The sequence below is a fragment of the Oncorhynchus masou genome, chromosome 2 (genome assembly GCF_036934945.1).
Source record: "Oncorhynchus masou masou isolate Uvic2021 chromosome 2, UVic_Omas_1.1, whole genome shotgun sequence".
NCBI lineage: Eukaryota > Metazoa > Chordata > Actinopteri > Salmoniformes > Salmonidae > Oncorhynchus > Oncorhynchus masou.
This window is the reverse complement of record NC_088213.1, coordinates 9026413-9048379: the sequence shown is the minus strand read 5'-3', so window position 1 is coordinate 9048379 and position 21967 is coordinate 9026413. Positions and strand designations below refer to the sequence as shown.

At 47.1% G+C, this 21967-nt stretch overlaps 1 protein-coding gene across 1 annotated transcript in view; it reads left to right on the top strand.

Moving 5' to 3' along the window:
• The window catches only part of LOC135554957 (histidine decarboxylase-like), a 28347-nt gene extending 6402 nt beyond the window's left edge, over positions 1–21945 (top strand). The window contains exons 2-12 of the mRNA XM_064987344.1: positions 84–262; positions 2094–2207; positions 2536–2658; positions 6861–7004; positions 7593–7736; positions 9331–9397; positions 10173–10334; positions 12182–12273; positions 14278–14376; positions 14942–15043; positions 20074–21945. Coding sequence (XP_064843416.1) covers positions 84–262; positions 2094–2207; positions 2536–2658; positions 6861–7004; positions 7593–7736; positions 9331–9397; positions 10173–10334; positions 12182–12273; positions 14278–14376; positions 14942–15043; positions 20074–21651 — 2804 coding nt within the window. The 3' untranslated portion in view covers positions 21652–21945. The remainder of the gene's footprint in view (positions 1–83; positions 263–2093; positions 2208–2535; positions 2659–6860; positions 7005–7592; positions 7737–9330; positions 9398–10172; positions 10335–12181; positions 12274–14277; positions 14377–14941; positions 15044–20073) is intronic.
• Positions 21946–21967: the final 22 nt, after the last annotated feature.

The window sequence follows — 21967 nt, the reverse complement described above, 5'->3', positions numbered from 1 at the left end:
TGGTTTGTGATTGATATCCTATATAATATAATATGCTATCTCATATTGTGTAATCTGTCTGTTGTGTGTTGTACGTCGTCCAGGTAAGGAGATGGTGGATTACATCACTAGGTACCTGACCACCATCAGAGAGAGGAAGGTGACCCCAGGCCCAGAGGTGAAGCCTGGCTATATGAGAGCGCTGCTGCCAGACAGCGCCCCCACTGACCCGGAGGACTGGGACTGTATCTTCAGGGACATAGAGAAGGTCATCATGCCTGGGGTACGTTATGTTCACACATGATATACTCAGCAAAAAAAGAAACGCCCCTTTTTCAGGACCCTGTCTTTCAAAGAGAATTCGTAAAAATCCAAATAACGTCACAGATCATTGTAAAGGGTTTAAACATTGTTTCCCAGGCTTGTTCAATGAACCATAAACAATTAATGAACATGCTCCTGTCGAACGGTTGTTTAGACACTAACAGCTTACAGACCGTAGGCAATTAATGTCACAGTTATGAAAACTTAGAACACTAAAGAGGCCTTTCTACTGACTCTGAAAAACACCAAAAGAATGATGCCCAGGGTCCCTGCTCATCTGCGTGAACATGCCTTAGGCATGCTGCAAGGAGGCATGAGGACTGCAGATGTGGCCAGGGCAATAAATTGCATTGTCCGTACTGTGAGACGCCTAAGACAGCGCTACAGGGAGACAGGACGGACAGCTGATTGTACAGGATCGGTACATCCTAACATCACACCTGCGGGACAGGTAGAGGATGGCAACAACAACTGCCTGAGTTACACCAGGAACGCACAATCCCTCCATCAGTGCTCAGACTGTTCGCAATAGGCTGAGAGTGGCTGGACTGAGGGCTTGTAGGCCTGTTGTAAGACTTGTCCTCACCAGACATCACCGGCAACAACGTCGCCTTTGGCGGTGGAGGGTCCGTCATGGTCTGGGGCGGTGTGTCACAGAATCATCGGACTGAGCTTGTTGTCATTGCAGGCAATCTCAACGCAGTGCCTTACAGGGAAGACATCCTCCTCCTTCATGTGGTACCCTTCCTGCAGGCTCATCCTGACATGACCCTCCAGCATGACAATGCCACCAGCCATACTGCTCGTTCTGTGCATGATTTCCTGCAAGACAGAAATGTCAGTGTTCTGCCATGGCCAGCGAAGAGCCCAGATCTCAATCCCATTGAGCACGTCTGGGACCTGTTGGATTGGAGGGTGAGGGCTAGGGCCATTCCCCCCCCAGAAATGTCCGGGACCTTGCAGGTGCCTTGGTGGAAGAGTGGGGTACAGTCTCACAGCAGGAACTGGCAAATCTGGTGCAGTCCATGAGGAGATGCACTGCAGTACTTAATGCAGCTGGTGGCCACATCAGATACTGTTACTTTTGATTTTGACCCCCCCTTTGTTCATGGACACATTATTCCATTTCTGTTAGTCACATGTCTGTGGAACTTGTTCAGTTTGTCTCAGTTGTTGAATCTTGTTATGTTCATATAAATATGTACACATGTTAAGTTGAAAATAAACAGTTGACAGTGAGAGGATGTTTCTTGCCAAATGACTATGAGATGTTACCAGGACCATTGTGGATCAAGCATTGATTGTTCACTGTTTTTATTTATTTTACCTTTACTTTACTAGGCAAGTCAGTTAAGAACAAACTCTTATTTTCAATGACGGCCTAGGAACATTGGGTTAACTGCCTGTTCAGGGGCAGAACGACAGATTTGTACCTTGTCAGCTCGGGGATTTGAACATGCAACCTTTCAATAACTAGTCCAACGTTCTAACCACTAGGCTACCCTGCCGCCCCTCCACTCTAACCACTAGGCTACCCTGCCGCCCCTCCACTCTAACCACTAGGCTACCCTGCCGCCCCTCCACTCTAACCACTAGGCTACCCTGCCGCCCCTCCACTCTAACCACTAGGCTACCCTGCCGCCCCTCCACTCTAACCACTAGGCTACCCTGCCGCCCCTCACTGTAACTTGTAAGGATATTCTGTCCCCCAAAGTATCTTTCTGGCGGCACTAATGATGGAGTGTGTGTGTGTGTGTGCATGCGTGCGTGCGTGTGTGTGTGTTGGTCAGGTGGTCCACTGGCAGAGCCCCTACATGCATGCGTACTATCCAGCCCTGACCTCCTGGCCCTCCATGTTAGGAGACATGTTGGCTGACGCCATCAACAACATCGGATTCACCTGGGTAACTGTCTTACCACATCAAACTTGATTTACACTTTGTGTGGAACTACACAAAATTCACTCACTTAATTATCCAACTAAAGTTTTGGTTTAAAGACTCGAATATCATGTTTGTTTTTTAAAAGATATTTCCTGGCAACACATTAACTGTGACATCAAGTTTGTGAGTTTAAAAAAAATCCATAATATAATCTTTAATTTATAAATTACTTTGGATACAATCATGTGCTACTGAAAACCCCTGCAGGAAATCCGATAGTAGTGTGATATTATAATTGTAATGACTATTTATGATAGAATAACATGATGTTGTTGTGTGTTGGGTCCAGGCCTCCAGCCCGGCATGTACAGAGCTGGAGATGAATGTGATGGACTGGTTGTGTAAAGCTCTTGGTCTCCCCACCTTCTTCCTCCATCACCACCCAGAAAGCACCGGAGGAGGAATACTGCAGGTAGGATAGATACACCTGACCATACCTGACCATACTCACCTTACAGTACCAACCAGACAGCACCAGGGGAGGAATACTGCAGGTAGGATAGATACACCTGGGTACACCTGACCATACTCACCTTACAGTACCAACCAGACAGCACCAGGGGAGGAATAGGCAGGTAGGATAGATATACCTGACCATACCTGACCATACTCACCTTACAGTACCAACCAGACAGCACCAGGGGAGGAATAGGCAGGTAGGATTGATACACCTGACCATACTCACCTTACAGTACCAACCAGACAGCACCAGGGGAGGAATACTGCAGGTAGGATAGATACACCTGACCATACCTGACCATACTCACCTTACAGTACCAACCAGACAGCACCAGGGGAGGAATAGGCAGGTAGGATAGATACACCTGACCATACCTGACCATACTCACCTTACAGTACCAACCAGACAGCACCAGGGGAGGAATACTGCAGGTAGGATAGATACACCTGGATACACCTGACCATACTCACCTTACAGTACCAACCAGACAGCACCAGGGGAGGAATAGGCAGGTAGGATAGATACACCTGACCATACCTGACCATACTCACCTTACAGTACCAACCAGACAGCACCAGGGGAGGAATACTGCAGGTAGGATAGATACACCTGGATACACCTGACCATACTCACCTTACAGTACCAACCAGACAGCACCAGGGGAGGAATACTGCAGGTAGGATAGATACACCTGACCATACTCACCTTACAGTACCAACCAGACAGCACCAGGGGAGGAATAGGCAGGTAGGATAGATACACCTGACCATACCTGACCATACTCACCTTACAGTACCAACCAGACAGCACCAGGGGAGGAATAGGCAGGTAGGATAGATACACCTGACCATACCTGACCATACTCACCTTACAGTACCAACCAGACAGCACCAGGGGAGGAATACTGCAGGTAGGATAGATACACCTGACCATACTCACCTTACAGTACCAACCAGACAGCACCAGGGGAGGAATACTGCAGGTAGGATAGATACACCTGACCATACCTGACCATACTCACCTTACAGTACCAACCAGACAGCACCGGAGGAGGAATACTGCAGGTAGGATAGATACACCTGACCATACCTGACCATACTCACCTTACAGTACCAACCAGACAGCACCAGGGGAGGAATAGGCAGGTAGGATAGATACACCTGACCATACCTGACCATACTCACCTTACAGTACCAACCAGACAGCACCAGGGGAGGAATAGGCAGGTAGGATAGATATACCTGACCATACCTGACCATACTCACCTTACAGTACCAACCAGACAGCACCAGGGGAGGAATACTGCAGGTAGGATAGATACACCTGACCATACCTGACCATACTCACCTTACAGTACCAACCAGACAGCACCAGGGGAGGAATACTGCAGGTAGGATAGATACACCTGACCATACCTGACCATACCTGACCATACCTGACCATACTCACCTTACAGTACCAACCAGACAGCACCAGGGGAGGAATACTGCAGGTAGGATAGATACACCTGACCATACCTGACCATACTCACCTTACAGTACCAACCAGACAGCACCAGGGGAGGAATACTGCAGGTAGGATAGATACACCTGACCATACCTGACCATACCTGACCATACTCACCTTACAGTACCAACCAGACAGCACCAGGGGAGGAATAGGCAGGTAGGATAGATACACCTGACCATACCTGACCATACTCACCTTACAGTACCAACCAGACAGCACCAGGGGAGGAATAGGCAGGTAGGATAGATACACCTGACCATACCTGACCATACTCACCTTACAGTACCAACCAGACAGCATCAGGGGAGGAATAGGCAGTTAGGATAGATACACCTGACCATACCTGACCATACCTGACCATACTCACCTTACAGTACCAACCAGACAGCATCAGGGGAGGAATAGGCAGGTAGGATAGATATACCTGACCATACCTGACCATACTCACCTTACAGTACCAACCAGACAGCATCAGGGGAGGAATACTGCAGGTAGGATAGATACACCTGACCATACCTGACCATACTCACCTTACAGTACCAACCAGACAGCACCAGGGGAGGAATAGGCAGGTAGGATAGATATACCTGACCATACCTGACCATACTCACCTTACAGTACCAACCAGACAGCACCAGGGGAGGAATACTGCAGGTAGGATAGATACACCTGACCATACCTGACCATACTCACCTTACAGTACCAACCAGACAGCACCAGGGAGGAATACTGCAGGTAGGATAGATACACCTGACCATACCTGACCATACCTGACCATACCTGACCATACTCACCCTACAGTACCAACCAGACCGCACCAGGGGAGGAATACTGCAGGTAGGATAGATACACCTGACCATACCTGACCATACTCACCTTACAGTACCAACCAGACAGCACCAGGGGAGGAATACTGCAGGTAGGATAGATACACCTGACCATACCTGACCATACCTGACCATACCTGACCATACTCACCTTACAGTACCAACCAGACAGCACCAGGGGAGGAATAGGCAGGTAGGATAGATACACCTGACCATACCTGACCATACTCACCTTACAGTACCAACCAGACAGCACCAGGGGAGGAATAGGCAGGTAGGATAGATACACCTGACCATACCTGACCATACCTGACCATACTCACCTTACAGTACCAACCAGACAGCATCAGGGGAGGAATACTGCAGGTAGGATAGATACACCTGACCATACCTGACCATACCTGACCATACCTGACCATACTCACCTTACAGTACCAACCAGACAGCACCAGGGGAGGAATAGGCAGGTAGGATAGATACACCTGACCATACCTGACCATACTCACCTTACAGTACCAACCAGACAGCACCAGGGGAGGAATAGGCAGGTAGGATATATATACCTGACCATACCTGACCATACTCACCTTACAGTACCAACCGGACAGCATCAGGGGAGGAATACTGCAGGTAGGATAGATACACCTGGGTACACCTGACCATACTCACCTTACAGTACCAACCAGACAGCACCAGGGGAGGAATACTGCAGGTAGGATAGATACACCTGACCATACCTGACCATACCTGACCATACCTGACCATACTCACCTTACAGCACCAACCAGACAGCACCAGGGGAGGAATACTGCAGGTAGGATAGATACACCTGACCATACCTGACCATACTCACCTTACAGCACCAACCAGACAGCACCAGGGGAGGAATACTGCAGGTAGGATAGATACACCTGACCATACCTGACCATACTCACCTTACAGTACCAACCAGACAGCATCAGGGGAGGAATACTGCAGGTAGGATAGATACACCTGACCATACCTGACCATACTCACCTTACAGCACCAACCAGACAGCACCAGGGGAGGAATAGGCAGGTAGGATAGATACACCTGACCATACCTGACCATACTCACCTTACAGTACCAACCAGACAGCACCAGGGGAGGAATAGGCAGGTAGGATAGATACACCTGACCATACCTGACCATACTCACCTTACAGTACCAACCAGACAGCACCAGGGGAGGAATACTGCAGGTAGGATAGATATACCTGACCATACCTGACCATACTCACCTTACAGTACCAACCAGACAGCACCAGGGGAGGAATACTGCAGGTAGGATTGATATACCTGGATATACGTGACCATACCAGACCATACCTGACCATACTCACCTTACAGTACCAACCAGACAGCACCAGGGGAGGAATACTGCAGGTAGGATAGATGCACCTGGATACACCTGACCATATTGAGGAATACTGCAGGTAGACATGTACCTGACTGTCTATTGGCGAGACATGTACTCTCACAGCACCACCTAGTGGTGAATGGGAATACCATTCTCTACACTCCTCTCAGAGAGCAGTAAATAAGAGCTCTCAGGTGTTTCAGTTCACATAAACTTAGTGCTTTTCTCCCTCCCTCCCTCCCTCCCTCCCTCCCTCCCTCTCTCTCTCTCTCTCTCCCTCCCTCCCTCCTCCCTCCCTCCCTCCCTCCCTCCCTCCCTCCCTCCCTCCCTCCCTCCCTCCCTCCCTCCCTCCCTCCCTCCCTCCCTCCTCTCTCCCTCCCTCCCCCTCCCCCTCCCTCCTCCCTCCCTCCTCTCCCCCCCATCCCTCTCTACTCTCAGAGCACAGTGAGTGAGAGTAGTCTGGTAGCTCTGCTAGCTGCCAGGAAGCACAGGATCCAACAGCTGAAGAGGACAGATCCAGCAGACAGAGACCTGGACGACTCAGTGGTCAACTCCAGACTGGTGGCCTACGCATCAGACCAGGTCAAGATGGGATGGGTTAGGGACCCACACACACACACACACATATGCAACGTTTGCAAACACACACACACACACACACACACACACACACACACACACACACACACACACACACACACACACACACACACACACACACACACACACACACACACACACACACACACACACACACACACACACACACATAAATAGTGAGATCTGCATAATGATTGATTGATTGATTGTCTGCCCGTGTGTCCGTCCATCTGCCTGTCTGTCCGTGTGCCCGTCCATCTGCCTGTCTGTCCGTGTGCCCGTCCATCTGCCTGTCTGTCCGTGTGCCCGTCCATCTGCCTGTCTGTCCGTGTGTCCGTCCATCTGCCTGTCTGTCTGTCTGTCTGTCTGTCCGTGTGTCCGTCCATCTGCCTGTCTGTCCGTGTGTCCATCCATCTGCCTGTCTGTCCGTGTGTCCGTCCATCTGCCTGTCTGTCTGTCCGTGTGTCCGTCCATCTGCCTGTCTGTCTGTCCGTGTGTCCCTCCATCTGCCTGTCTGTCTGTCTGTCTGTGTGTCCGTCCATCTCTCCGTCTGCTCTCTGCCTCCATCAGGCTCACTCCTCAGTGGAGAAGGCAGGTCTGATCTCCCTGGTGAAGATCAGGTTCCTCCCTCCAGACGACCACTTCTCCCTGAGAGGAGACACTCTGAAACAGGCCATCCAGGAGGACAGGAGGAGAGGACTGGTACCTGTCATGGTAGGTCATGGTAGGGTATATTAGGGGGCGGTAGGTCATGGTAGGGTATATTAGGGGGTGGTAGGTCATGGTAGGGTATATTAGGGGTGGTAGGTCATTGAAGGGTATATTAGGGGGTGGTAGGTCATGGTAGGGTATATTAGGTGGTGGTAGGTCATGGTAGGGTATATTAGGGGTGGTAGGTCATGGTAGGGTATATTAGGGGTGGTAGGTCATGGTAGGGTATATTAGGGGGTGGTAGGTCATGGTAGGGTATATTAGGGGGCGGTAGGTCATGGTAGGGTATGTTAGGTGGTGGTAGGTCATGGTAGGGTATATTAGGTGGTGGTAGGTCATGGTAGGGTATATTAGGGGGCGGTAGGTCATGGTAGGGTATATTAGGGGGCGGTAGGTCATGGTAGGGTATATTAGGGGTGGTAGGTCATGGTAGGGTATATTAGGGGGCGGTATGTCATGGTAGGGTATATTAGGGGTTGGTAAGTCATGGTAGGGTATATTAGGGGGCGGTAGGTCATGGTAGGGTGTATTAGGGGGCGGTAGGTCATGGTAGGGTATATTAGGGGGTGGTAGGTCATGGTAGGGTATATTAGGGGGCGGTAGGTCATGGTAGGGTATATTAGGGGATGGTAGGTCATGGTAGGGTATATTAGGTGGTGGTAGGTCATGGTAGGGTATATTAGGGGGCGGTAGGTCATGGTAGGGTATATTAGGGGGTGGTAGGTCATGGTAGGGTATATTAGGGGGTGGTAGGTCATGGTAGGGTATATTAGGGGGCGGTAGGTCATGGTAGGGTATATTAGGGGGTGGTAGGTCATGGTAGGGTATATTAGGGGGCGGTAGGTCATGGTAGGGTATATTAGGGGGCGGTAGGTCATGGTAGGGTATATTAGGGGTGGTGGGTCATGGTAGGGTATATTAGGGGGCGGTAGGTCATGGTAGGGTATATTAGGGGGTGGTGGGTCATGGTAGGGTATATTAGGGGTGGTAGGTCATGGTAGGGTATATTAGGGGGCGGTAGGTCATGGTAGGGTATATTAGGGGTGGTAGGTCATGGTAGGGTACATTAGGTGGTGGTAGGTCATGGTAGGGTATATTAGGGGTGGTAGGTCATGGTAGGGTATATTAGGGGGTGGTAGGTCATGGTAGGGTATATTAGGTGGTGGTAGGTCATGGTAGGGTATATTAGGGGTGGTAGGTCATGGTAGGGTATATTAGGGGTGGTAGGTCATGGTAGGGTATATTAGGGGGCAGTAGGTCGTGGTAGGGTATATTAGGGGTTGGTAGGTCATGGTAGGGTATATTAGGGGGCGGTAGGACGTGGTAGGGTATATAAGGGGGCGGTAGGACGTGGTAGGTCATATTAGGGGGTGGTAGGTCATGGTAGGGTATATAAGGGGGCGGTAGGTCGTGGTAGGGTATATAAGGGGGTGGTAGGTCATGGTAGGGTATATTAGGGGGTGGTAGGTCATGGTAGGGTATATTAGTGGATGGTAGGTCATAGTAGGTCATGGAAGGTCAGAAACAGTTGTAACCAAGGTCGTAACCAAGGTTGTAACCAAACCAAAGATCATGTTTGTTTGTTTGTTTGTTTCAGCTGTGTGCCACTCTGGGGACCACGGGGGTGTGTGCCTTCGACGACCTGTCAGAGCTGGGACCAGTGTGTACGTCTGTACTCCCCTACCTCCTCATTATGATACACAGCTGTATGACAGACAACATGTACCACACATAACATGTATGACATGTGACCTTTGTATGACTCTGGAGAATCTCAGCGTCCCGGGTCCTTATTCATAAAGAGTCTCAGAGTAACAGCACTGATCATGAATGAACGGGTTGCTCTGCCCCTGTGAGCCATTCCTGCTCCACAAGCCAAGGTTCCCGCTACTTCACACTTACTCTGAGACGCTGAATACAGATCAGGGTCGCAGGTTCAAGTTCCACTCGGACTCCCCCCCCAGATTCTCTGCAAAACGTGTTGGTATCAAATCAAATTTTATTTGTCACATACACATGGTTAGCAGATGTTAATGCGAGTGTAGCGAAATGCTTGTGCTTCTAGTTCCGACAATGCAGTAATAACCAACAAGTAATCTAACTAACAATTCCTAAACTACTGTCTTATACACAGTGTAAGGGGGATAAAGAATATGTACATAAGGATATATGAATGAGTGATGGTACAGAGCAGCATAGGCAAGATACAGTAGATGGTATCAAGTACAGTATATACATATGAGATGAGTATGTAAACAAAGTGGCATAGTTAAAGTGGCTAGTGATACATGTATTACATAAGGATGCAGTCGATGATATAGAGTACAGTATATACGTATGCATATGAGATGAATGATGTAGGGTAAGTAACATTATATAAGGTAGCATTGTTTAAAGTGGCTAGTGATATATTTACATTCCTCCCCCTGCCTGACCTAGGTGCAGAGGAAGGTCTGTGGCTGCATGTGGATGCAGCGTACGCAGGCTCAGCGTTTCTCTGCCCTGAGCTGAGAGGACCTCTGGGAGGTATAGAGTACGCTGACTCCTTCGCATTCAACCCCTCCAAATGGATGATGGTCCACTTCGACTGCACTGCCTTCTGGAGGGAGGAGGGAGAGAAGAGAGGGGAGGAGAGGGAGGGGGAAGGGAGGGGAGAGAGAGAGAGAGAGAGAGAGAGAGAGAGAGAGGGAGAGAGGGGGGGGGAAGGGAGGGAAGGAGAGAGGAAGGGGAGGGAGAGAGAAAGGGGAGGGAGAGAGGAATGGGAGGGAGAGAGGGAGAGAGAGAGGATGGAAGAAAGGGGAGGGAGAGAGGGAAGAGAGAGAGTGGGAGGAAGACCTGGTTGTCATCCTGTCCTGCAGTCTAATGACCAAAACGCCCTCTAGTGGCCTCATGGGTGGAATATTAATAATAATTAAATGAACATTATTTCAGAAAGACAGACGGAAATCTGGTGATTCGATGTCAAACGGTTGTGTTATATTTAGTCTTCTGTGATGTATATGAAGTGTAATATTGGGATTCAAACTCAAAGTGTAATACATTTAAACTCCATATCAGACAGGTGTCTTCTGTTTTTAAACCCATAACCATGTGTGTGAAGTAGATTTGTTTAATAACACTACCAAGAAACATTGTGTGACCCTGATTTAGGGGACCCTGACCCACTGCAGTAAAACATTTTAAAGAGAGAGGGGGGGTAGAGAGGAGTTATGACGACCCTCGAGGGCTTTCCAGACACGAAGCGGAGGCGGCGTTGCCCATTCATCAAATCAAATCAAATTTTATTTGTCACATGCACATGGTTAGCAGATGTTAATGCGAGTGTAGCGAAATGCTTGTGCTTCTAGTTCCGACAATGCAGTAATAACCAACGAGTAATCTAACCGAACAATTCCCCAACTACTACCTTATACACACAAGTGTAAAGGGATAAAGAATATGTACATAAAGATATATGAATGAGTGATGGTACAGAGCAGCATAGGCAAGATACAGTAGATGGTATCAAGTACAGTACACACATATGAGATGAGTAATGTAGGGTATGTAAACAAAGTGGCTAGTGATACATGTATTACATAAAGATGCAGTAGATGATATAGAGTACAGTATATACATATACATATGAGATGAGTAATGTAGGGTATGTAAACATTATATTAAGTAGCATTGTTTAAAGTGGCTAGTGATATATTTTACATCAATTTCCATCAATAAAGTAGCTGGAGTTGAGTCAGTGTGTTGGCAGCAGCCACTCAATGTTAGTGGTGGCTGTTTAACAGTCTGATGGCCTTGAGACAGAAGCTGTTTAACAGTCTGATGGCCTTGAGACAGAAGCTGTTTAACAGTCTGATGGCCTTGAGATAGAAGCTGTTTAACAGTCTGATGGCCTTGAGATAGAAGCTGTTTAACAGTCTGATGGCAGTCTGATGGCCTTGAGACAGAAGCTGTTTAACAGTCTGATGGCCTTGAGACAGAAGCTGTTTAACAGTCTGATGGCCTTGAGATAGAAGCTGTTTAACAGTCTGATGGCCTTGAGATAGAAGCTGTTTAACAGTCTGATGGCCTTGAGACAGAAGCTGTTTAACAGTCTGATGGCCTTGAGATAGAAGCTGTTTAACAGTCTGATGGCCTTGAGACAGAAGCTGTTTAACAGTCTGATGGCCTTGAGATAGAAGCTGTTTAACAGTCTGATGGCCTTGAGACAGAAGCTGTTTAACAGTCTGATGGCCTTGAGACAGAAGCTGTTTAACAGTCTGATGGTCTTGAGATAGAAGCTGTTTAACAGTCTGATGGCCTTGAGATAGAAGCTGTTTTTCATTGTTTGGAGCTGGGCTCGTGCACGTGAAAGCCACTCAGCCAAGGCAGAGAAAATAGAACTGCTCAGCCCCACGGCATCCTGTCTGGGAAGACATACAGTAACATGTTTTTCTCCGGTGGTCCTAACAGGGTGAAGGACAAGTGCAAGCTCCAACAAACCTTCAGTGTTGACCCCGTCTACCTCCGACACGAAAACTCAGACCGAGCCACCGACTTCATGGTACAAACTACCTTCATTTGACTTTTTAGTCATTAAGCAGACGCGCTTATCCAGAGCGACTTGCAGTAGTGAGTGCAGACATTTTCCTACTTTCTTCGGACTGGTCCCCTGATGGGAATCGAACCCACAACCCTGGCGTTGCAAACTGAGCCACGCTCTATACTTATCTACCAATTGGCAGACTGTATTTTTGACCTTTACTTCACGGTACATAATCTCATCAGCTAAGATTAGTCACTCCACCTAATTCTCATCCCATTAAATAATTGGCAACTTTGAATTGGATCAAATGAAGAAAGCGTAGAACACTGTATTGTAATCCTATTGGTTCTCACTGTGAGAACCGTGCAGAAAGAAGGGAGCATTCTAGAATGGTCGCCTCTCTTCTCTTTACTGATCAGTGTGCACCTTGTCAGGTTGTGTGTTTTGTTAGCTTCTACTGTAAAGATATTGAGATCTTGGATTTGCAATTATGGTTGAATATCCTCTGTGAGGCGTCTCACAATGGAGTCTGATGGTTGACTGGCTGGTGCTGCTTCCCTCTGCAGGTTTCTGTGGGAATGAGCTTGTAGACACAACTTATACTGAGTGTACAAAACATTAAGGACACCTGCTCTTACCATGACACAGACTGTTTCTGTACAGCACTTTGTGACATCGGCTGATGTAAAAAGGGCTTTATAAATACATTTGATGATCAACATTGTTGGTCCAACTTCTGCCTTTTAACACAGATCTAGGATCAGCAGTACCCAAATCCTAACATTAACCACTGTCGGGAAAGCATGCAAAACTTCTGGAAACTGATCTGGATCTTGAACCTGATCTTGAACCTGATCTGGATCATAATCTTACTATAGATGTTAATGTTGATTTGAATGTTTTAACCTTGATCCTGATCGCTCTGGATAAGAGCGTCTGCCAAATGACTTAAATGTAAATGTAAATGTCTGTCAGCATTGGCAGATGCCCCTGAGTCTGTCTGTCTGTGTCTCTGTCAGCATTGGCAGATCCCCCTGAGTCTGTCTGTGTGTCTGTCAGCATTGGCAGATCCCCCTGAGTCTGTCTGTGTGTCTGTCAGCATTGGCAGATCCCCCTGAGTCTGTCTGTGTGTCTGTCAGCATTGGCAGATCCCCCTGAGTCTGTCTGTGTGTCTGTCAGCATTGGCAGATCCCCCTGAGTCTGTCTGTGTGTCTGACAGCATTGGCAGATGCCCCTGAGTCTGTCTGTGTGTCTGTCAGCATTGGCAGATCCCCCTGAGTCTGTCTGTGTGTCTGACAGCATTGGCAGATGCCCCTGAGTCTGTCTGTGTGTCTGTCAGCATTGGCAGATGCCCCTGAGTCTGTCTGTGTGTCTGTCAGCATTGGCAGATCCCCCTGAGTCTGTCTGTGTGTCTGTCAGCATTGGCAGATCTCCCTGAGTCTGTCTGTGTGTCTGTCAGCATTGGCAGATCTCCCTGAGTCTGTCTGTGTGTCTGTCAGCATTGGCAGATCTCCCTGAGTCTGTCTGTGTGTCTGTCAGCATTGGCAGATCCCCCTGAGTCTGTCTATCTGTGTGTCTGTCAGCATTGGCAGATCCCCCTGAGTCTGTCTGTGTGTCTGTCAGCATTGGCAGATCCCCCTGAGTCTGTCTGTGTGTCTGTCAGCATTGGCAGATCCCCTGAGTCTGTCTGTGTGTCTGACAGCATTGGCAGATCCCCCTGAGTCTGTCTGTGTGTCTGTCAGCATTGGCAGATCCCCCTGAGTCTGTCTGTGTGTCTGTCAGCATTGGCAGATCCCCCTGAGTCTGTCTGTGTCTCTGTCAGCATTGGCAGATCCCCCTGAGTCTGTCTGTGTCTCTGTCAGCATTGGCAGATCCCCCTGAGTCTGTCTGTGTGTCTGTCAGCATTGGCAGATCCCCCTGAGTCTGTCTGTGTGTCTGACAGCATTGGCAGATCCCCCTGAGTCTGTCTGTGTGTCTGACAGCATTGGTAGATCCCCCTGAGTCTGTCTGTGTGTCTGTCAGCATTGGCAGATCCCCCTGAGTCGACGGTTCCGCTCTCTGAAGCTGTGGTTTGTGATGCGCTGCTTCGGGCTGAAGAACCTTCAGGGACACATCAGACACGTATGTAACCTGTCTGTCTGTGTCTGTGTGTCTGTCTGTCTGTCTGTCTGTCTGTCTGTGTGTCTGTCTCTGTGTGTCTGTCTGTCTATCTGTGTGTCTGTCTGTGTGTGTTTCTGTCTGTCTGTCTGTCTGTCTGCCTGTCACTGTGTGTGTCTGTTTGTCTGTAGGCAGTCTGTCTGTCTGTCTGTCTGTCTGTCTGTCTGTCTGTCTCTGTGTCTGTCTGTCTGTAGGCAATCTGTCTGTCTGTCTGTGTGTCTGTCTGTATGTGTGTCTGTCTGTCTGTCTGTGTGTCTGTGTGTCTGTCTGTATGTGTGTCTGTCTGTCTGTCTGTCTGTGTTTCTGTCTGTCTGTGTGTCTGACTGTCTGTCTGTGTGTCTGACTGTCTGTCTGTGTGTGTGTGTGTCTGTCTGTGTGTGTCTGTGTGTCTGTCTGTGTGTGTCTGTCTGTGTGTGTCTGTGTGTGTCTGTGTGTGTCTGTCTGTGTGTCTGTCTGTCGGTTTCTTTCTCCCTCTCTGTAATTTGAGATGCTACATTACAGGGACTGACCTCTACGTTTGTGTTTTCAGGGTGTAGAGATGGCTAAGCTACTGGAGTCCCTGGTTAGATGTGACCCTAACTTTGACATGCCTGCTGATAGACACCTTGGCTTGGTGGTCTTCTGTCTCAAGGTATGTGGCCTATACTTGTGTTGTGTTGTATTGTATTGTAAAGTTGTGTTGTGTTGTATTGTATTGTAAAGTTGTGTTGTATTGTAAAGTTGGGTTGTATTGTAAAGTTGTGTTGTATTGTATTGTACAGTTGTGTTGTATTGTATTGTACAGTTGTGTTATATTGTATTGTAAAGTTGTGTTGTGTTGTATTGTATTGTAAAGTTGTGTTGTATTGTAAAGTTGTGTTGTATTGTATTGTAAAGTTGTATTGTATTGTAAAGTTGTGTTGTGTTGTATTGTATTGTAAAGTTGTGTTGTATTGTATTGTAAAGTTGTTTTGTAAAGTTGTGTTGTGTTGTATTGTAAAATTGTATTGTAAAGTTGTTGTGTTGTATTGTAAAGTTGTGTTGTGTTGTATTGTGTTGTATTGTAAAGTTGTTATGTTGTATTGTAAAGTTGTGTTGTGTTGTATTGTAAAATTGTGTTGTGTTGTGTTGTGCTGTATTGTGTTGTATTGTAAAATTGTGTTGTATTGTATTGTAAAGTTGTGTTGTAAAGTTGTGTTGTATTGTATTGTGTTGTATTGTAAAATTGTGTTGTATTGTTTTGTAAAACTGTGTTGTGTTGTATTGTGTTGTGTTGTATTGTAAAGTTGTGTTGTATTGTATTGTATTGTAAAGTTGTGTTGTATCAAATACTGTACATGTTGTATTGTGCTGTGTTGTATTGTGTTGTATTGTATTGTGTTGTATTGTAAAGTTGTGTTGTATTGTATTGTGTTGTAAAGTTGTGTTGAATAGAATATTCAATATTAGAATAGAATATTCTATAGAATATAGAATATATAGAATATTTGAACAGGATTCACCATCTCACACAGAACACAGTATAGAGATAGAACACAGTATAGAGATAGAACACAGTATAGAGATAGAACACAGTATAGAGATAGAACACAGTATAGAGATAGAACACAGTATAGAGATAGAATACAGTATAGAGATAGAACACAGTATAGAGATAGAACACAATATAGAGATAGAACACAGTATAGAGATAGAACACAGTATAGAGATAGAACACAGTATAGAGATAGAATACAGTATAGAGATAGAACACAGTATAGAGATAGAACACAGTATAGAGATAGAACACAGTATAGAGATAGAACACAGTATAGAGATAGAACACAGTATAGAGATAGAATACAGTATAGAGATAGAACACAGTATAGAGATAGAACACAGTATAGAGATAGAACACAGTATAGAGATAGAACACAGTATAGAGATAGAACACAGTATAGAGATAGAACACAGTATAGAGATAGAACACAGTATAGAGATAGAACACAGTATAGAGATAGAACACAGTATAGAGATAGAACACAGTATAGAGATAGAACACAGTATAGAGATAGAACACAGTATAGAGATAGAACACAGTATAGAGATAGAATACAGTATAGAGATAGAACACAGTATAGAGATAGAACACAGTATAGAGATAGAACACAGTATAGAGATAGAACACAGTATAGAGATAGAACACAGTATAGAGATAGAACACAGTATAGAGATATAACACAGTATAGAGATAGAACACAGTATAGAGATAGAACACAGCATAGAGATAGAACACAGTATAGAGATATAACACAGTATAGAGATATAACACAGTATAGAGATAGAGATAGAACACAGTATAGAGATATAACACAGTATAGAGATAGAGATAGAACACAGTATAGAGATATAACACAGTATAGAGATAGAGATAGAACACAGTATAGAGATATAACACAGTATAGAGATAGAACACAGTATAGAGATATAACACAGTATAGAGATAGAACACAGTATAGAGATATAACACAGTATAGAGATATAACACAGTATAGAGATAGAGATAGAACACAGTATAGAGATATAACACAGTATAGAGATATAACACAGTATAGAGATAGAGATAGAACACAGTATAGAGATATAACACAGTATAGACACATATAACACAGTATATAACACAGTATAGAGATAGAGTCAGGGATAGAGATAGAGACAGAACACAGTATAGAGACAGAACACAGTATAGAGACAGAACACAGTATAGAGATAGAGACAGAACACAGGATAGAGACAGGGATAGAGATAGAGACAGAACACAGTATAGAGATAGAGACAGGGATAGAGACAGAACACAGTATAGAGATAGAGACAGAACACAGTATAGAGATAGAGACAGAACACAGTATAGAGATAGAGACAGGGATAGAGACAGAACACAGTATAGAGATATAACACAGTATAGAGATAGAGACAGAACACAGTATAGAGATAGAACACAGTATAGAGATAGAGACAAAACACAGGATAGAGACAGGGATAGCGATAGAGACAGAACACAGTATAGAGATAGAGACAGGGATAGAGACAGAACACAGTATAGAGATAGAGACAGAACACAGTATAGAGATAGAGACAGAACACAGTATAGAGATAGAGACAGGGATAGAGACAGAACACAGTATAGAGATATAACACAGTATAGAGATAGAGACAGAACACAGTATAGAGATAGAACACAGTATAGAGATAGAGACAAAACACAGTATAGAGATAGAACACAGTATAGAGATAGAGACAGAACACAGTATAGAGATAGAGACAGAACACAGTATAGAGATAGAGACAGAACACAGTATAGAGATAGAGACAGGGATAGAGACAGAACACAGTATAGAGATATAACACAGTATAGAGATAGAGACAGAACACAGTATAGAGATAGAACACAGTATAGAGATAGAGACAAAACACAGGATAGAGACAGGGATAGCGATAGAGACAGAACACAGTATAGAGATAGAGACAGGGATAGAGACAGAACACAGTATAGAGATAGAGACAGAACACAGTATAGAGATAGAGACAGAACACAGTATAGAGATAGAGACAGGGATAGAGACAGAACACAGTATAGAGATATAACACAGTATAGAGATAGAGACAGAACACAGTATAGAGATAGAACACAGTATAGAGATAGAGACAAAACACAGTATAGAGATAGAACACAGTATAGAGATAGAGACAGAACACAGTATAGAGATAGAGACAGAACACAGTATAGAGATAGAGACAGAACACAGTATATAGATAGATATAGGTCTCTGTCATGTCATGTCATGGTCACCTGTGAACACACTGTATAGGTCAGAAGTCAGTTGTTGCTCTGAGCTGGATAATGATTGACAATGCTTGTTCATTGCAATTGGCAACTGCTATTACAGCGAGGAGTTCAAAGGTCAGTCATTGCAGGTTTAAGCCTATGAGGTAACAGGTATGTGTGTTATTATGATGCTCAAGGTTTATTTTTTTAAATTTGACCTTTATTTAACTAGGCAAGTCAGTTAAGAACAAATTCTTATTTTCAATGACCGCCTAGGAACAGTGGGTTAACTGCCTTGTTCAGGGGCAGAACAACAGATTTGTACCTTGTTGTACCTTCCAATGCTCTGACCACTAGGCTACCTGCCACCCCGTAAAGTACAGAGCAATGATAGAGATCCTTCCTTCACATGGATAACCTGGGTGTGCCCAACCCACCTTTAAGGCTGGGATTCAATCCGATCACAGTCTTTGGACAATGCTCCACTTAAAGGTTATTTCTGGTTGAGTCTACATACGGAGCATTTTAATGAGGTCTCTGCTAACGTGGGAACATTGCCTTTAAAAGCAGCATTGTCTCCAACCTGAATAGATTGAATCCCGGCCTAAGTATTGATCCCAACTCCAACCTGATTGGATGGAATCCCGGCCTAAGTATTGAACCCAACTCCAACCTGATTTGGATTGAATCCCGGCCTAAGTATTGAACCCAACTCCAACCTGACTTGGATTGAATTCCGGCCTAAGTATTGAACCCAACTCTAGTTTGAATAAAAATAAAAATTTGATCACAAATAAATGGGCCTATTTTAGGATATAAATACAGAACTTACTTACATATTATGTCAATTGAAATCTCGTCGCACTGCCTCTCCTCAAACTTATGTGAATGAGAAAAGGGCCAAACACAGGTTTCTCTCAACTGTCAAATCTCTCTGTCCCCCCCCCTCTCTCTGTCTACCCCTCTCTCTGTCTCCCCCCTCTCTCTGTCTACCCCTCTCTCTCTCTCCCCCCTCTCTCTGTCTCCCCCCCTCTCTCTGTCTACCCCTCTCTCTCTCTCCCCCCTCTCTCTGTCTCCCCCTCTCTCCCCCTTCTCTCTGTCTACCCCCCCTCTCCCCCCTCTCTCTGTCTACCCCCTCTCTCTGTCCCCCCCCTCTCTCCCCCCTCTCTCTGTCTACCCCTCTCTCTCTGTATCCCCCCTCTCTCTGTCTACCCCCTCTCTCTCCCCCTCTCTCTGTCTACCCCCCTCTCTCTGCCCCCCCCCCCCCTCTCTCCCCCTCTCTCTGTCTCCCCCTCTCTGTCTGCCCCCCTCTCTCCCCCTCTCTCTGTCTACCCCTCTCTCTCTGTCTCCCCCTCTCTCCCCCTCTCTCCCCCTCTCTCTGTCTACCCCTCTCTCTCTGTCCCCCCCCTCTCTCTGTCTACCCCCTCTCTCTGTCTCCCCCCTCTCTCCCCTCTCTCTCTGTCCCCCCCCCTCTCTCTGTCTACCCCTCTCTCTCTGTCTCCCCTCTCTCTCTGTCTACCCCCTCTCTCTCTGTCCCCCCCCCCCTCACTCCCCCTCTCTCTGTCTACCCCCTCTCTCTGTCCCCCCCTCTCTGTCTACCCCTCTCTCTCTGTCTCCCCCTCTCTCTGTCTCCCCCTCTCCCCCTCTCTCTGTCTACCCCTCTCTCCCCCTCTCTCTGTCTACCCCTCTCTCTCTGTCTCCCCCCCTCTCTCCCCCTCTCTCTCTCTACCCCTCTCTCTCTCTGTCTCTCCCCCCCTCTCCCCCTCTCTCTGTCTCCCCCTCTCTCCCCTTCTCTCTGTCTCTCCCCCTCTCTCCCCCTCTCTCTGTCTCTCCCCCTCTCTCCCCCCTCTCTCTGTCTACCCCTCTCTCTCTCTCAGGAAGGGAATGCTCTGACTCAGGAGTTGCTACGGCGATTGACGCGGTCCCGCACCATGTACCTTGTCCCCGCCGACATCGATGGGAAACGCATCATCCGCTTCACCGTGACGTCACAGCTGACCACCTCAGAGGACATTATCAGGGACTGGGACATCATTCGCAAAATGGCCGCCGACCTTCTGGCCGAGGAGGCCGATAAACAGGCGGTCAGTAAAATGGAGGAGCAGCAGTCTCCAGTCAGAAAAACTGTTGAGAAGCTGTCAGAGACAAACAGTGATTTGGGGAATCACACAACAAAAGCAGCAGAGGACTTGGCTGCCTCTCTCATGACGAGGAAACCAAAGGAGATTGAAAAGGCCATCAGTGACACAGAGGACGAACCACTGAAAACACCCAAAGAGTTGGAGACCGGCCAGACACAGACCAGCCCCAAGACAGGATCTAAAGAGTTGGAGACCGGCCAGACACAGACCAGCCCCAAGACAGGATCTAAAGAGTTGGAGACCGGCCAGACACAGACCAGCCCCAAGACAGGATCTAAAGAGTTGGAGACCGGCCAGACACAGACCAGCCCCAAGACAGGATCCAAAGAGCTAGAGGTCGGCCCGACACAGACCAGCCCCAAGACAGGATCCAAAGAGCTAGAGGTCGGCCCGACACAGACCAGCCCCAAGACAGGATCCAAAGAGCTAGAGGTCGGCCCGACACAGACCAGCCCCAAGACAGGATCTAAAGAGCTAGAGGTTGGCCCGACACAGACCAGTCCCAAGACAGGATCCAAAGAGCTAGAGGTCGACCCGACACAGACCAGTCCCAAGACAGGATCCAAAGAGCTAGAGGTCGGCCCGACACAGACCAGCCCCAAGACAGGATGCAAAGAGCTAGAGGTCGGCCCGACACAGACCAGCCCCAAGACAGGATCCAGAAAGCTTGGAACCAGCCTGGCCCAGACCAGCCAGGACCCAGAGACAGGAGCCAGAGACGGCCCTGAGGAGATCCCCTGTACTGCTGCCTTCAGAGTTCAGAGGGTCCAACCACAGCTCCGCTTGGACAGTGATAAGACTGGATTTAGACCACATCCACCATTCTGGATGGATAAAGAAAAGCCTGGTTCTGAGAACAGGCCGAGGAGGACAGTACGCTCTCTGAGCTGCAGCAGTGAGCCCTTACCTGGCCCCACTGGGCCACTGTTTGGTCATAACACTGACCCCCTTTCTAAGCCTCTCTCTAGCTCTGTCACGGACTCACAGCCTGGACATAAAGACCCAGACTTCATCCACCCCCTAAATGACACCCAGCTCAGACGTCTGTCTTCCAGCCCAAGCCCCTCAGGCCTCTTTCAGATCCCAGAGTGGCCTTCTCCAACCAATTCCACCCAGCTGGGAAAACGGGTGCTGAGGAAGCTCACCAAGTTCTACAGCTTGCCCAGTTTCTGCCACCTGTGGGTGCAGTGTGGGCGCTACCAGGTGTGCTGCCCTGTCAGGGGACTTCAGATCGCCCCAAAGCTCAGATCTCCCCAAAACCCTGGTCCTCCTCTGGGTGTAGGAGACTCCGCTGTTGGTCTTGTTCCTATGTGACTCCAGTAGATACTGCTAACTTTCCTGCTCTAATGTAGCCAAGGTTAGCGCCTGGGTCGTATTCATTAGGCACAACGTAGCAAAATGTTTTGCAATGGAAAATGAAAATGAATGTTTCTTATTGTACAAGACCACCTTGGTCCAATCCATTTTCTTCCATTTGGTGCCTGATGCATACGACCCTGTAGTCTCCCTACCAAATGTTTCCCACAAACACCTTTGTGGTTTCAGGGTGTAGAGATGGCAGAGCTCTGAGGTCTTTAATTTATTTTTAGATTTTTTTTAATCAGATATTTTTTTAAAGTGACACAGCCAC